This window comes from Rhipicephalus microplus, chromosome 1, assembly GCF_043290135.1.
Source record: "Rhipicephalus microplus isolate Deutch F79 chromosome 1, USDA_Rmic, whole genome shotgun sequence".
NCBI classification, from domain to species: Eukaryota; Metazoa; Arthropoda; class Arachnida; order Ixodida; family Ixodidae; genus Rhipicephalus; species Rhipicephalus microplus.
The window spans coordinates 266,316,393-266,334,436 of NC_134700.1; the positions used below are offsets into that span (position 1 = coordinate 266,316,393).

At 41.3% G+C, this 18,044-nt stretch overlaps 1 protein-coding gene across 1 annotated transcript in view; it reads right to left on the reverse strand.

Moving 5' to 3' along the window:
• The window catches only part of LOC119164900 (centrosomal protein of 120 kDa), a 32,394-nt gene that overhangs the window by 13,495 nt on the left and 855 nt on the right, over positions 1-18,044 (reverse strand). The window contains exons 3-14 of the mRNA XM_075894171.1: positions 16,236-16,532; positions 14,395-14,598; positions 12,469-12,576; positions 11,796-11,891; positions 10,153-10,474; positions 6,843-7,011; positions 5,242-5,391; positions 4,771-4,882; positions 2,980-3,047; positions 1,496-1,571; positions 687-824; positions 144-233 (exon numbers count right to left, since the gene is read on the reverse strand). Coding sequence (XP_075750286.1) covers positions 144-233; positions 687-824; positions 1,496-1,571; positions 2,980-3,047; positions 4,771-4,882; positions 5,242-5,391; positions 6,843-7,011; positions 10,153-10,474; positions 11,796-11,891; positions 12,469-12,576; positions 14,395-14,598; positions 16,236-16,532 — 1,830 coding nt within the window. The remainder of the gene's footprint in view (positions 1-143; positions 234-686; positions 825-1,495; positions 1,572-2,979; positions 3,048-4,770; positions 4,883-5,241; positions 5,392-6,842; positions 7,012-10,152; positions 10,475-11,795; positions 11,892-12,468; positions 12,577-14,394; positions 14,599-16,235; positions 16,533-18,044) is intronic.

The window sequence follows — 18,044 nt, forward strand, 5'->3', positions numbered from 1 at the left end:
ACAAACCCGGGGAGTGTTCGCTGTTGTTTTGACGCAGCGCAATGACAGGGCTGCACTGCTTATCAAGCTCCATTGCTGGATCTGGCAATCGATCTGGCTTGTGTGTTAAATAATACTTTCAAGAAGTTTTGCAGGACACTCGCCTTTCGCCTTAGAACAGTGTCTCGCTCGAAATCCTGCCGCTTCCACTCCTCTGTAAGAGCACGGAGATGGGCATCCTCCTTTTCTTTTAACTGAAAGCAGTAAATCATATGACAGAGAAAGTGTTTTGTTCACTGTTTTGTGGCCAGCTATCATAAAGCAACCAGGGAGGTCTAGAGTTTCACGTTTCAATGTAGCACTTTGTTTTGGTGGGTAGCATAGTAACAAGGTTAAGAAAGTGGCGATTTTAATAAACCTTTAGCAATTGATTATTACTACTACAAAATACAACAGAACACGAATTTATTAAAGAATGTAAACTGAAAAAAAAAATTGCACAGGAACAGTAACTCAAGTGAAATATTCCACTCAACCCAGCTCAATCAGAATAGCAAGGTACATCTGATGAATGAGTCGTAACAATAATTTATAAATGTTTCAAACCAACGGACCTACCAATGCATTCTAACTGAGGGAGGCGGCCATGTGCTCTTCACATGTGCAGCATTTGAACGGCTGGGAAAGTTCAAGGCCGACACACTCACCCGGGCTCTGAACATAATCTCCTGCTGCTCCTTCCACAGCTCAAGTTCTGTCATTACTTTAAGTATTTCCCGCTCCTGTGACTCTGATGCGGCCTGTACTGGAGCAGGTTTGTTGGCTGCATCAGCCAAATGGCTAGGCTGCAACAGGATTAAAACACCCATCACATCAGGACCACGAAAATTTGGAACAGCACTGAAAACAGCACAAAGACAATATTAAAATGGCAGCAACGCAAGCCTGTTTCTGTTTAGTATAACTATAACCATAAGCACTCTGTTCAATGTGACAAGCGATGAACAGCATAGCATTCAACAAAGCATCACAAACAAAAGTTTCAGAGAGGTTGAGGATTCCTGAGGCATGAACCCTGTGCTTGCAAGCTGCCACAGCTTTGTCAGAATTTCCATGGGGCCTAACGACAATGATGCACACCAAAGATCACATAGTACTGCCACCACACATAGATGTCTTCTTTCAACGAGTCAACTGCAAAGACGCCTTGTTTATGGCTATTTCCTTAGTTCTCCTTCTTTCTGATCTTATAATACTCCTTCACTACTTCTTTTAAACAGATTCTGCTCTTTGATCTCTTAACTCATTAACAAGACTGCAAATACTGATTAAATACGTTTTGTATCAATACAATAGTTCAATGATGTGCCAAAAAAAAAAAAATAGGAGCAAGGAAGGCCGGCACAATATCCAGGCCTTTATATCAGGTATTCTTTGGTTGACGTAAGAAACTGCAATAGGGGAAAAAAAAAAAGCCAGTGTTCATGCTACACACACCGCTTATAAAAAAGGTTACCGGGTCTCTGGGTGGAAGAGAGGTGATGCCGAGGTCATCAAGGCACACAACTGCTTGAAGCTCTCCAATCACTTTCCTGCTCAGAAAAGAGAGAAGAAAGAAATTACTCTAGTCAGCTTGAGCAAGCTCCCTTCTCAGTCTCTGGCTACTCCGACATTCTTCAGAGAGTGCCAACATAGCTTCATTCATGCACACACCAGAGCCTATATGCAGATTAAATGGTGATCTCCAACCTCCAAATTCAATCAAAAAGGAACCATGTAAATTTAATTACATGAAAGTTTAGAATATAAACAAAGTGCTTGCCACTAGTGTTATAGTGAAGGCTGTGTGCGAATTGTTAAAACGCAATTCAGTACTCTGCTCAGCTGCTCTACACCTACTCACAGTTCAGGCTAGAATACCGAAATATGCTCCAATAGAGCTGACACACAACGAGTGAGAAAGTTGCATGAATATTCGCTGTTTGATATGCATTAGTTCCATACCACTAATTTAACTTATGCGCTCTGTACAGCGAGGAAGGGAGAAGTGCTTGTCTGCAAAAAAGCTCATGACGCTTGAATTTTACGATGTGTTCAATAGTTACTGCAAAACACTTCATGATGTAATGTAAACCAGAGCTCATTCGCTTACACACTGGAAGTTGAAAGGTAGGACATAGAGAGCGGTGTATTTTCGAACGAGTTAATTATTGGAAAAGACAGAAGAAGTTGAACTGTCCTTATTCATGTTACCAGAAGGCAAATGTTACTGGCAGTAGGGTAATCAAACTCACCCTTTGGCTCTGCCGACATTAACGAGCAGCATTCCCTACCTCCTCTCATATACCAGAGCCGAGGGACCAGTTCACGTGACACAACGATACTCTTCTTTTTCTGTCATTGAAATTTTAATCACTCTCACACTGCACAGCTTTGCAGACATGGTCACTACCATGTCACTCAACTGATGAACCTGCTAATTTGCAATGGTGGAGGTGCAGAGCACCAATGCGCATGCTGTTCCAAACAGGAGCACTCGCTAGTCTAGCCAACACTTGCATGACACATCTCATAATTTCATCAAACCACCAGTCATTTTCAAGTTGCATTCTAGGGCCCAATTATTGTGCACAGGACGGCCCAGTATCCTGCTGAGAGGCATAAGCTACGCCAAGAAAGAAAAGTGTGTCGATTGTTGCCAAGAGTGACAGGTATCAGTATAGCCAAAGCAGAGTCAAACTACAAGAGAGTGATTCTCAAACGCAACAGGAAAAAAATGCACCTGTGCATATTGCCCAGGTAAAAATGTAGAACCGGCTTTCACAGCCTCTTTCATACAAGTGCCGCACTTTCAGAATACAGACAATGTGCCACTTGAAAAGCGCTGCAAATTTTTTTTACCATACAGCCCGAACCTGCAGTTAATATAAATGCTGTAACTATTTTAATCATGTTTACATATCATACCAGAAAATTCAATGATATAGAACTGTCACTTGCCCTCTAGGGTCCATAATCGAAATTTTGCTTGTCTGCATCCTTCTTTCTCCTGTCACTCCATTGTCTTTCTGTGTAAGAAAAGAGAAGTTATTTGCTGATGTAACAAAGCAAAGAAATCAAATGCCAAAAGCTATACAAAACAACTTGTAGTAGAACAGATTGAAAATTTGTTTGCTCCTGTCAGAAGCGGAAAAAGGAAAATAGAAATAAACTTTCATTTAAAAAGTTTAGTCATTGACGGCTTTGAAAAATCCAAGCCCTAATAGTATTTCAGCCATTTAGGATTCATACTCAGTTATAAAAGCTGTAGCACGTAAATGGTATGCAACCGTGCTCTAGAGTTACTCCACCCAGCAAAACCATAACATATTTTACACTCGTTATCTGAAGCAATCATTACAAATATGGCACTAATACAGAGTCAAGTGTAGAAGAATAGATTCGAAATAAATTGGTAATTCTGTTACATTGTTATGAGGTCTGGTGGCTGTTTGCAGTTAGACAATGGTGCATCGCGAGCATGTTAAAGTGATACACTACTAGAAAAAAATGTTTCTTTAATCTGTAGCCTCAGGGAATGAAATTTTTTCTGTTTACATAGGTCATTATGCTGATTCTAAATATGTGATCAGTTTTATAGTAAGTTGCACAGTTCTCGTTCTGTAATATGATAATGTGTGAAGTGTAGCTTTTTATGGACATACTTCTGTAGCTGTTTCTGTTAATATGGAGCTGATATTACTCCATAATAACTGCAGAATGCAAATAACTAACAAGAAAGTGTGTATTGTCGTTTTGTTGACCTAGCCTGTTGCCTTATTTGCCCGAACCCGTGTAGCTGCAATGAGACGAGCTACGGACTGGGGACGTTAATCATGCACGGTACGACTGTATGCGGTTGGCTTCTGCGTCAGCTGAACATATTACTGACCCCCTACAGTATATTTCAATGAACAAGAACAATGGTAATGTGGGAAGTCTTAAAACGCTCATCCCATACTAATTGCTTACAATAAGTTCATAATAATTAGAAAAATCACATCAGGTTTTAAAGTAGATAAATGCACTCTCCACATGTTAAGGAATATCTGAGCAAAATTTTGTCCTGATCTGGCCTTCAGAAGTATGATGTCTCAACTCAAGAAGTTACCAGATATTGCATCTAAAGAAAAACGAGTTTTAAACGTAGCAATAAAAGGTCATCTATACAGCAAAAATATGCTTTTTAAAATAATTTCTTCCATCAGGGGCTTGGGAATTATGGTTATTTTGAGCACGTGGCTTTGGTGAACACCTCAAGTGAAATGCAATGGCAAGCAGCCAGGTCACAATTTCTAGGGAACTATAGACAATCAGCTCTTTACATTGCCGCATTCAACCTGCAGAAAAGAGCTCGCACAGCAAGAAAGGAAGACGAAGTCCTTGCCTGGTCCTCTTTGCGAGTGCCTTGCACATAATTACAGTGAGCTCTCCTATATATGACTTCTGCTGTTTTTTTGTCGTGACATAATTTTTTAATACCCACCTTGTGCTCCATAAGAGCAATTTTAAGTTACCTAGCATTTAACTACAACTTTGATTTTTTTTTGTCATGAAAGTTGCAAAACTAAACTTGTGAAAGCAAGTAAAATAAAAAAATACGCTATTCTGGAAAAAAACTTGCATTTTTCAAGTAGCATCTCCTCTTAAAAGAAACAAAATAACACTGGTGGGGAAGTAGGAGAATAGCTGCAATACCAACTGACAAAAAACTAGCTACACTAAAAGAGAAATAAGCAATACGAATCTCACCAGGAGAGAGGAAGCAGGACACCTCAGGACACTTGCCAAGGAAACCTCAGCAGTCCCAAATAGCTTATCACCACCCTCGGCTTGGCTGAAGATCTCTACCATAAGTGGAAGTCTGTTGAAAGGAAATCTATGAGGGACAATGCTTTTCTTCTGTGCAGCTTAACATAAAGGCAATGCACAGCACCACAGTGAACAAGCTAGTCAGTTTCTAGTAAAACTAATCTTTATGTCACATACACTGCCAGATGGTAGCTGACCTAATAAGCCATTGAACACATTACACACTCATTTAATATTTTTCCCATTTGATGAATTCAAATTTTTTTCTTGTGCGGTCAAAAAAATACAGCTGCATAGGGTGCCACAATTATGCCTTTCCTGTCTTTTTTGAAAGTCAATAACCTAAATTGCAGAACAGCACACAAAGATGCACTCTTCACTAGTCAAGAGCACGAATATCATCCAGCTCACTCTTTAAATGCCAACGCGACCATCTTGAGTGTCGCAGCAAAGTTGTACGTGCTGAAGCCACCAACCACTGTTGCGTTCAGATTGGGCACTACGGAAGTCCATTTGTGGGACTGAAAAGCGTGGCTGGTACCCAAGAAGGGGTAGTGGTATCTGAAATTAAAAACGACACTCGAGCAAAACCAATCGATTAAGCAACTAAACAAAAGTTACCGAATATATGTGAATACAGCTATGCATGCAGAGATCTGCCACAAAGATTGACCTTATTCTAGTGAAGTCAAAGCTCTGCACACTGAGTTAATAAATTGCACACAGAACTAAACAGCATTTATAAAATGAGAAAACTGTCATTATTCCACCTAGTAACATAATAGTACTTTGTAGACTAAAGTGTATAATGCCCTATTTAGAGAAACCATCTGAACTAAAAATTTGAGACTATACTCATCTATCTGCTACAGGCCATACAAGATCTGCATTGCCATGGCGCTTTAAAAAATACATGGAGGCAGCACGCCATAGCGATTGGTTAGAATAGCAGTCACGAAGAGTGTAACTACTCAACATTTCAATGAGCTGTCATGCAGAAACTCTAAACTTCATGTTTTTTTTTAGAAATAAGTGCTCTAATATGAGCAGTGATGAAAGCAAGCGAGTTATAACTGTGCACTTATAAAAGAACTTGTTCTCATTGATATAAAGTGCCATACTAAGTTTTCAGCTCAGCTGGACAAGAAAGTGGCTTATAATTTGCTTCAAAAAGTTTACCATTTCAACTACAGACCAAATTCAAATGAAGGTATGTGTTTCCATGTAGTAAAGTAACACGCTACGAGACACCGTGATAGAGGTGCTCTAGGTCAATACCAGCCGCCAGGTATTCTAAAATATGTACACACGGCACATGAATGCTTCTCGATTCTGCTCCCACTATAGCATGGCTATCATGGCCTTAAATAAAATTGTCATAATGCACTTAATGGCAGGATAATACATATGGGCACTGAGTAAGCGGAAAGAGTAAGTTTAATTTTATGCTGATGAAAACTCCGTAACAGAGACCAAGTGACTCCCAATAATATCACAAACAGTTTCAGTATTTAGCAGAACAAAGTTTTTTCATTTCATTTTATATCATTTTATTCAAGGCAAAATTGTTACACTTTGCCTTGCGGGACATGACTAAAGGCTGAATAAACGCCTGACTAGGTCGTGCCAACCCGGCAGCAAAAGCATAAACACACCAACAAGCATTCGTGGGACAGAATGCACTGGTACGTAATCATCCAGAATGGTTACAGGATCAAGAAAATTATACGTGCACAAAAATATAAACACAGCTGTCTTGAAGTGGTATCGACACGACGAACGTGTACTCATAACGAACTTCAACGAAAAACAAGGATAACAAAAATAGCTTCTCGCTGCTATTGCGAGTGAACTGCACAAAAATATAATCAATATTGACTAGAAAAAAAAAAGCCTGATATGACTAGGTACGCTTCTGTACAGTAGGTGAAACCTACGAACAATGTGCTGATAAGAAATTTTTAAAAGAAAGAGGTGTTATCTATGACTCAAATATAATTGAACATAATTACCTCACATAACACTGCATTGGCTTGCCACGAGTTGACAAAACGTTTAGGCTTCTTATATCCAGCATCAGAGACAAATGGTGAAATTGTTCTTCGTCTATCTGATCAGTCAGATCAATCACTTCAGGCTGTTGGCTCGGAGCAGCATCTTCCGGTACACGTGGGCAAGAACCTAAGAAACATTACTACCATCATTTCTTCTATTATTAGTGGAACTTCAAGTTAACTGCAGCGTTAGAATCTCTCCCAGAGACCACCATGTAAATATATCCTTTATTCTATTTCATGCCCACAAAACTTGCCAATTTCATTTTGTCGAAAAAACGGGCATCGGACGAGTTGGTCATTGCATTGTGCATGGGAATTTGCACGAGAAAACACGAACAAGAAGAAAGAGAGAATGCACTACGTCTGTCCGTGCTCTCTTTGATTCTTGTTCGTGTTTTTTTTTTTTTGCGTGAATTCCCATTTGCAATGCAATACCAACTTGCCCAACGCTCAGTACTTCTAAGCTACATCACTAATTCCTTAGGTTCTTTTCAGAGTTAAAATTTTTCCACAGGAAACTGCGCATGCCCGTGCTCTCTTTCTTCTTGTTCATGCTTTTTGTGCAAATTCTCATCCACAATGACAATTTCATCACACCTTAAGCCCTCTCCTGCCTTTAATTTAAGTTTTTTTTTTAACAACCCTTTCATTATAGTACAAGCGAGCCTTGATCAATGCATCGAATGATGTGCCCAATTTCATTTCAGCGCTTCAGACTTGTGTAACGGGGACAATCCTTTCAACAGACACTGCATGAGCCACTGAGCACAGAGTCGGACAACACAGCCAGAGGTACTCAGATAATTGCTGTGCCACAAATTAGTGAAGGTATCCCCAAAACCGAGCCACAAGGACTAAATCCGCGTGGCATGTACCTGAGTAATCTGACAGATCCACATTGGGCACAAGCTGCGCAGCCCAACACGGCAAAAGCGAGTAGCGTTTGCTCTGGTTATTGAATTAAAAAATGAGGTTCACTTCAATCGACTGCATTACCTAAGCTTTCCACAAAGTCTTTTGCAGTAGGTCCAGATATGACAAACTAGCACTGACATAAAGACACCTTTTTGGCAGAATCCTAATTCTCATTGCATAAAATGGCGCAGGCTACATTAAGCAGCACACAAAATATACGTAAAGTGTTTTATACTTACAGAGTACAAACACAATAAAAGTGTATATAATAAAACAACATGAATAGAACCCACAGGTCCATCTTGTGAGCAGAAAAAGGAAAAAAAAAATTACTGCGAGATTTGTGACGCAAACTAAGAAAGAGGAAAAACATGAGAGAAAACAGAATGGCATGCCAAGATACTCTTTTCTGTCTTCTCTTGTTTTTTGTTCCTCATTCTAGGTTTGCGCAACAAATATTTTGTAAAGTTTTGCATCAATCTGTTCAATGTTCATAGCAGCCAGCACAGTTCCTAAAGACTGAAGGTTAAGCAAGGTTGTCCCCGTATATAAAAGCAGTGTCAGAATAGATCCTACAAATTATTGCCCAATATCACCCACCTGTATCACCTGCAAACTTCGTGAACACATAATCAATTATCATGTGGCCACTCATCTTGAATATAATTCTTTCCTTTTCAGTATTCAGCATGGCTTTGTCCAAGGAGGCTCATGTGAAGCTCAAATTTTTTAATGCACTACTAACCTCCACTGCAACCTTGATTCTTGCCTCCACATTTACGGAATTCACCTAGACTTTTCAAAAGCCTTTGACCGGGTACCTCATCAATGACTAATTATAAAAATAAAAAGCTGATGAGTTCATTTGCTAATCAGGTTATGGATCCGGTGTTTGTCGCATATGCCGATCACAGTGAAATCACAGTTCACTGTGATCGGGCACCTCCACTCTATAGGCACCAAAGTGTTATTTGGAGTGCCGCAAAGTTCACTCCTCGGAACCCTTTTGTTTCCAGTTCTCCTTAATGACCTGCCTTCTGGGATTTCGTCATCCAGCTGGCTGTTTGCCAATTTGCACCAATAAATGCATCCTGCACCACTATATAAAGTCACGTTATGATCAATTACTTTTGCAGCGCAAACTCACAACCACAAACAGTACACTTAGTGGCTCATGTAACTAAACGTCAAAAAATTTAATTTCATGTCTTAGGATAACTTTTTGTTAGGCAACTTGGTGTATGTTCATAATTGATGAAAAGACACAATCACAAGACGTAATTGTTTTTTTTTACGCCTTAAAATCAGTCACGTAAGTTCATGTGCATATTGCAGAAGCACGCTCTCATATCATACTCCTTGCACTCTTCTTATTGAGCTGGTTCTATTATACAGGTATATCAGCGTTACTCCCACTAGCAAGCTTACATGGTCAGAACATATTTATAATCTGGTTATTGCAACTAACAAATCCCTGAGATTCATTGGACAGTCAATATCATTGTCAGCCCTGTGATCCGTAAACTAGCATATAAGACATTTATGTGCACTAAACTAGAATTTGCATCAAGCGTACCTCGTTGAGCTTCTTGACACCGTCCAAAACTGCACAGCCCCGTTTACTCAGTACGACCATCGGCTAAGTGTCACAAGCATCAAATCATCCGTGGACATCAAATCACTAGCACTCTGCTGAGAAATCTCTCACTTATGCCTCTTTCAAAACCTCCATTATAACGCTTCACACTTACAATCCGTACTTCATGCCACTAGTCAAACTCCCTCAGTCTCCAATGAATTCACCACACTACCAAATCCTTCAATAACTTTTTCTTGCCAGTAGCCTTTGCAGAATGGAATAGATTACCCAACCTTGTCATAATGAAACGTGATGGCATCAAGTTTCAAAATGTACTAACAATCTTTTTGAATGTTGATGCCAAACGTACCTTGAGGATTTTTTTTCTTTTTAAATTGAGAGCATTGTTCAATCTGTGTATGTGGACTGACCGTCCATCCTTTTTTTTTAAATGGTGAGTGCATCGCTGTGTATTTTGACTGTCTAACCTATTCATCTCATTTTAGTTTAAATATTTTCTATTGCATTTACTTATTTCATCGGTGTTTGAATGTCCTTTTTTTCAAATGTAATACTTCAAGAGAGGCCTTGCGGTCAATAAGTGACGATAATGATGCTATACTCTGACAAAGAGTTTAGTGATCTGCAAAGACTTTGGTGATCAGTCATAAGTTTAGCTGCAAAACCATGAACATCTGGCATTTCCATTCACGCAACACACAATGCATTCAGTTCCCCAGTGCTTCAGACACAAGGCCATGAAGCACTCACTGCTTTGTGCTGGCCTGAAGTCACCAGGCTGGCTGGAGGCAGCATCGGCAGTGGGTCTCCGATTTTCAGCACGCCCGAGTTTCTGTGGGGGCGAAAAGTCCAGCTGTCGGCGTGGTCGTTGCGTGGGACTTCTCTCCGGCAAAAGCTGCGTTGGTGTTCGGGGCCGTGAGTCTCGACTGCGTGACCGTGGAGCCGGATGTGGACTCTCCCCCCGCCCAGCAGCTGCTGCAGGTGCGGGCGGTGGTGGTGATGGAGCAGGTGGTTGCTCAGACAATGGTTCCTCCTGCCTGCCATCAGTTTCATTTGCAGTGCCTCCTATTGCCTGCAGGAAGAAAGAAGACCTTAGAATAAGCTCTAAAATACCTTGCATGTCAAGTGTCGTTCTAGACTGGGGCATCGAAATTATGTGCGCTCTCAGAGCACATGAGGACAGTCACGCGGACATGCAAACCAAACACATGCACATTTGATTTACCCACTTTTACATCGAGCTTGCTAGCCAAATCAAATACATCACTGAAGACATTAAACAACCGTATACACTATTCCAATGGAACACACAAGCAAACAACATAATCAACAAAAGGTACTGTGATTGCAGCCTTGCCGACGTTTGACTCACTACGAGAGATCCCTGGGAAACGACCTACGGTGTTGTCTTCTGCAAACCCACCACAGGAGACATCCAACGCCGCAAGCCGCCAACCCCAAAGAGAGCCTCCCTACTACTTCCTGTGTGCACACCAATGCTCGCCACCGGACGACGCTGCTGGCACTACTGCGCCAACACTAACCCGTGCGAGCACAACGCTACTACTCACTCAACAACTGTGAAACATAACTGCAGCTAATCCGCAAGACATAAGCGCGATGAGGCACAAATGACTTACAAATGATAGCAACCCCACAGGACAAAGATGCTGAGCATGTTGTAGTATTGTGCAGCGGACGCGCCGCACGAAGAACACAGGGCACGGCGCTGCAGCGCCGGCCGACACGAGGTATGCGGCAGCCTATAGCTAAGCAGGAACTCCTTTATTACATACAATGCCGTGCATTTATACACAGGGTAGTGCCCCCTGAGGGCGAAAATACTTTACATGAAACCAAATCTGGCAACCATGAAATCAAAACCAAAACACCACATCATATCCCCCTAGAATGAAAGGACATGTGGCTCTAAGATCCTTATACAACGAAACCAAAACACCACACATGTCAAAAGAGAAGCTGTTCAATAAGAATACTTAGAAATAGCATAGTAGTATTCAGGCTCTATCACTACAAACTTGTTTGGAGACTACAAAGGCAGCAATAATGGAAATGAATTAAGGAACAGCTCGGCAAATGCCACTAGAAAGGATGCCTCTTTACTGTCCAGGAAGGAAGGGACAGAATGTAGAACAAGATTCTAAACAACTAGCTCAACTTTCAGTCCCTCTTATTTGCTCTACAACAGGTGCTTTCCTTCTGAAGGGCGTCTTACGGAGGGTCCGTTCCAGCGTACCCCCTCTAGTCTCTCAAAGGACATCTGATGGCTGACAAACACCCTTCAAGAAAATTGTATTAAACAACTAAGAGAAGACACAAAATATAAAATAGATGCTTGGGAGTGTTGATACAACATTACGGAAAAGGCTTACCTCTTTTTCTGAAATCTCCACATAGACACCAACAATGGGCCTGTACTCGGGTGCTATTCTGCTCATCAGATCTTCATTGTGCGGAACAGGACACAGCTGCATTAAGAAAGAGAGATACAGAAGAAAAAATAATAGTATGTGGACACCAGATCTGGTAATCGGTAGCGAATATGTGGATTTTTAAAACAATTCTTTTCAACGATAAAAAAAAGAATGGTTTTGATTAAACCTTTAACGGCCAGATTCATCCCCAATATTCCTAAGGACATCAATTCAAAGTTGTTTCTCACACAACACCCCTACTACCCCCCAATCACACATATTCTCAACAGGTAGCACAGAAGCAGCCTGATTTTACCCGCATATTTAATAGGAACTGCAGAAACAATGATCCTTCAAGCAAATTTTTGTGTTACAACATGAATAAGATAGACTTACCAGCGGAAAAAAAGACAAATCATTTAGGAAGGACACACACACACATTTAAGAAATGCACACACACACACACAGCACTGTGTGTGTGTCCTTTCGAAATGTTCCATCTAGCAAGGGCACTGGTAAATCTTAATCATGAACCGACTCGCCCAAGCAGCATGAAACTCATTTTTTATAAACTGTACATTCTGGGCAAAATACCAAGACAAATCAGGCGTGGCAACAACAAGTTCTTGCCTGAAACAAGCCCTGCACAGAGACAGAGAAATCCGGAGAGCTTGCTGAGAAGTCGCCAAGAGGAATTTCCGTCTCCGCAATCACTGAATCGTCAGATGCAAGCTGTACCTGTGCGCAACCAAAAAGCCAGAAATTTTTGTATGGGCGAACAAATGTCTGTGCACGTTTCAACAGTTGCATCCACCTACAGAAAGTGTTCTCTGCTCAAACTTGCCTATATATAACTGCCAGCTTAATGAGATGAGTAAAGCAACTTTGCCTGGTGAAATCAAAATGCAATGATCACCAGTTTTATTAAAGTGGTGCTATTATCTCTGCCAAGCAACTGTTGCAACTTCTCACCTCTTTCTTATATCACTTTCCTTTACATTCTCTTATTGCACTAACACAGATGCTTACTGCTGCCCTCAAGGCACTTTTAAAAGTATGCATGCAAGCACACGCAAGCGCAGACACGTGTGTTGTAGATCTAAAAGAGTTTCGCTAACAGGTAATCTTTATCATGAAAGTGCAAGCAAAGTTGTGGAAACTTTTGAAAACGGCAAGTTTTTAACAATCAGCACCACAGGGTGCATCCATATCCGAATGTGTTCAGATATGCACGCACCCTGTGTGCATATCTTTTACTTTTAGCAACACGCAACTTTTTAACTGTCTATTGTAGAAGACGCTCAGTTCAATTTGGTTACTTGATGAAATGGTTGTTACTAACAACATCAACCACAGTATATTGTTGTCAAACTGATACAGTTCATTCATTTTTCAAATAGTTAGCTTAGGATTTAAAGGGCCCCTAAAACCACCCAGCGGTCTAAATTTAGTTGAGGTGAGGAAGTTGTGCTCGAGTTTACAATGAATATGTAGCCGTGAGAATTTTTCGAAATGATGCCGTAATAGCGGAGTTACACGCGTTTGATGATCGAAACGCGATGCTTGCTTCTTTCCCTGTTTCCTACGCTACCCTCTTCCAAAACCGCTTGGCCCCTTCTCGCTGAGTCAGCTGTGAGCCCATCCTCATCTCGCGTGGCATACGTCACCGCTGACGTGTTGTTCGAGACAGCGTCTACTTCTGGTTGCCGCAATCCGCCACTGCGACGCCCCGGCTCGCCGTCTACTGTGTTGCGTGTGTCATCTGGGTGCACCGATCATTGACTAACCGCTGTTGCTCTCATGCCGGCCCGTGCCCCTACGCTAGCGACTTGGCGGTTGCGTTACAGAACGCAGATATCGATTCGCAAGCGGCAACATGACGAAAAACAGCAAGGTGCACGTGAACAGCTGTTTGCAGAGTGACCGGAAGTCGTCGGTTGTCGTTCGGCCAATCGCAAGCATTGAAATTTGGTGACATCATCAATTTTCACTGGTGATATCACACATGTCAGTAATGGGAATGGCGGAGATCGGAAAGGAGAAGCTATTGTTTTTTCGAAATTTTGGCGCGCCCACCAGCTGTAGCGCTGCGGCGTGTGGCATCGTTGATTGCGACAACATTCTGCATGCGATGCGCTTGTTTACTTGAAATGTTTGGGAAAATATCGGAGGGGGTTTAGAGGCTTTTTAAGGTTATATTGCAGAACTGCATCTAATCAGGGCACATGGCGTGTTTTTAAAACTTGATTCACTGTTCATTCACATTTCCTTTAGTTTAGCTAAATTCCCATTTGGTTAATCCTATGCACTTAATCACCGATTCTAATCACTTGGCACAGTGTTACTTTATTTCACATTAATTATAATTTTATTCATCTTTAATTGCTGCTCATTCTCTGCCAAGAAATGTGGATATGCGTCATAAGTGTTGAAAATGCCGAACACCGGACTTTAATTGCTAATGAGCCACATAAAAAAGAAGTCAATTAAAACATATAAAAGAAGTCACAAACAATCAGCATGTAGGGCCATTAATCACTCGCCAGAGGCACACACCTGAAGGGTTGGATGCGCAGCAAAAAACCTGCGAAGCACGGGACCACTGCTACGAATGCGCAGCGACGCTCTCTCCGCTGGAAATTCTGGGTTTTCCAAGCTGGGGAATGATTCTGTAGAAACTTCATGCCCAAGCAAGTGATAAATGAAATGGTATTGTCCACCACGGCCAGTTAGTGGTCTGTTTTCAGGGTTTTCTTGAAGCTGCACAGGTCACAGTACAATAAATTACTGCATCTGACATGACTACATTGTGCTAATAGAATCCTAGGCTGGAGGAAACAGTTTAAAGAATATCTCATGATGTGGTGCTGATTTCCTCATCGTTTTATAACTAAAGTGATTAGTATAAGGACAAAAATGCTTAACCCTGATATTCATTCATATTTTTTCCCGTCAGCTAGAAAATAAACTGGCATTTAACAAATGCAGGACTGCACACACATTGATCAGTCTTACACCATATGGGCATGCTATAGTTATCATTTCAAGGAAAAGTAAGCAATTTGTATTTGTTTCGCACATTTACATGTCAAAAATCTTTTGTAGGACTCTGCACAGCAGCCCTGTCTTACCTTGCATTGAAAACTGCCAACAGGTGCCTATTGCCAGTTTTCAGGCCATACAAAAGTCGGATTCACAACATATATTAAATGTACTTAGTTTTCCCAATTCCCTATGGATAATGGCAAGAATCAAACCCACAACTTCAAGCTACTTTGGAAAATGAGAAGTCACTGTCTTTACAATCTCAGCATGCAGCTACCTAAAGTTTATGCATGTGCAACTCAGTGCAACGCCAGCTGTCTGAGCCTCCAAGACCGGACCGTGCATTCCCAAAAATGTGCACCGATATCATAGGTGAGTGGTGTGAGTAAGAGTCTGTCTCGAATTCCACACCATTACGTCAAAGTAGCCCATGTTCCTACACAGAAATTGCGACATCAGCTGGTGAAGGACAAGCTTCAAAAAAAAAAGTTTCGTGGCGTAGTTTATAGGGTCCCACGTAAGAACTGTGACTGTGTATATATCGGCGATATAGAAAACTTTTAACAGTGGGTCAAACAGCATGTGAAGGAGGTCAACAAGAAATAAAGTGTCTTTGCAATGCCTTGACTAAACACACTGAAAACTTGAGCCATCAAATCGATTGGGATAACCCCACAATATTGATGATTGATATGTGGGGTTTAACGTCCCAAAACCACTATATGATTATGAGAGACGCCGTAGTGGAGGGCTCCGGAAATTTAGACCACCTGGGGTTCTTTAACGTGCACCCAAATCTGAGCACACGGGCCTACAACATTTCCGCCTCCATCGGAAATGCAGCCGCCGCAGCCGGGATTCGAACCCGCGCCCTGCGGGTCAGCAGCCGAGTACCTTAGCCACTAGACCACCGCGGCGGGGCAACCCCACAATATTAGAAGAGAAAAAAATGTTTTCAGGACACCAATTAAAATCCACCCTGATTCAAGCAACAGATTGAACTGAAATGACAGAACCCTCTCTCTTATCCACACCCGCTGTTTTCGTCACATTTTAGAGCCCTCATAAACATCGCTTCCCTTGTCCTCGCTTTATTGTGAACAAAACTTTCTACGGGGGGGCTGGAACATAATTTTGCATGTTCTTTTTCACGGTCAGTGTCCTTCTTTTCATTCCATCAGGTAATTATTTAGTGTGCAATGACACTTGCTAGCGTTTTATCTAAAATTAGAACGTATAATTTTTTTTCCTAATGAAAAGAAAGAAGGAAAGGGGAGAAATAGTAACTATTACGTCAGCCTTATTTCAAAAGTAACTCTCAAGAAGAGGACTATGATGAAACACACACTCACATGTTTAAGGTTTGCAGCGAATGCAATGGTGACGGTGAAGACGTAGAGCGCTGTGGGATGCCTCCCAATATCGTAACAGCCGTCTCTCAGGTTGAGACAAGGTGATAGGTCAGTGTCTGCAGCTGGGTCAGCTGGCTGCACTACCACACGCTGCATCCTGACATCTGTCCGAGCAGGCTCTGAAGTGGCTAGGGAAGGCGTGTCGGGAACAGTGTCCTCCTCCAGATGCAGCCCTACATGAATCTCTGGCTTGGCTCCATGATATTTGCTGTTCAGCAACGGATGCCATTTCGCACTCTGCAGCAACAACAGCCACGTTTACTAAATTGTTTGCAAGAAGTTACTTCATTACTAAACGTACAAAAGAGGAGCAAAACCACCTATTGGTATGGGGGACATGAAAAGAACTCACCTAACAGTAACGTAGATTTTTCAAGGGGGGGGGGGGGGGGGTATATTCTTTTGTGTGTGTGTAGTGTGTATAATATATCTTAAGCATATATATACACACACACAGAACCGAGAAATTTCCTTAAGTACACCTAGTCAAACTAGGCTGGTGCAAGGGCAGAAAGTGCCATCCTTAGAGTTAACTGCAATATTTCCTTCATGTCACTGTTGTTAAACTTTGTATTATTTTTACGTAACCTTTACCGAGTGTCCCATTGCACTCTTGCACTTTGTGTTGTTGTCTGTATAATTTATATGTTGTTATTAACCAACATTGTTAATGGTAAATAAAAACTTTAAATGAAATCGAAAGGCCAGCTAGCTGGTTTGGCTGAATAGTAGAAAACTAGTGAACACCACACAAAGACACAATCAAAGAAACACAAAAAGATTGGAGCACTTTTTTTTGCACAGTTCTTACGTGCTTTTTGTGTTGTGTGTTTGAGTGGTGCATGCAAATTTTCAACAATGCAGATAAAAACTGATTGATTGAGGACACACCAGAAAACATCTAAGGCTTGCACAATGTGGCTCATGTAGTTCTGCATATATAAACTGAAGCATAAGTTATATATGGTTCTTCAGTGTAGTCTAAGGACAAATTCTGACCATCTCAAGTTCTTCAACATTCATCAATAGCTCAAGTATAAATTGCCCTTTTTGCCTGCCTATCCAAGAATGTGGCCGCATCATTCTGAAACAGAATCCCCCCCCTCCCCCCCATCCTTTCACCAAAGTAGTGCCAGAAACACTCACTGCATCAGAAGCCTATTCACTGCTTGAAAAAAATGTAGAATGAAGTTTAGAAATACCATGCATTTCTTTCTCAAGGAAAAAAAACTAGGAAAAAGATTATACAGATATCTTTAACATCAGTCACAATGTATGGTAGACATTCTTAAAATCTGTTACATTGAGAAAAAAGGAAATGAGAAAGGAGGGAAGACTAGCAAGCCAGGCGTCAGGATAAATGTAAAGATTGAACACTTTTTCGCTCACTGCTTACACACATCACATTTCCCTCTTCTGCACCTTATGCACTCAGGTAGGACAAGATGGTCATGTGGGACTAAAAGTTTAACACAACCAGGCAATATATATACATGTGTGTGCGCGTTTGTGTGTGCATGTGTGTACATGCATGTGTAGAGATTTAAATCAAAAAACCACAAAATGATTCGGAGGTGTGCAGGATAGGGGACTATTTTTAACTATCTGGAGTTCCTTAATAAATTCATGTACGAGCAGTTTTTTTTTTTTTTTGCTTCCATTAAAATGCAGCTGCCATGACTAGGAATCAAACCTGTATCAATTGTGAGCACACAACCTCAACCGTTTAGTTCCCACAGTGGGCACAAT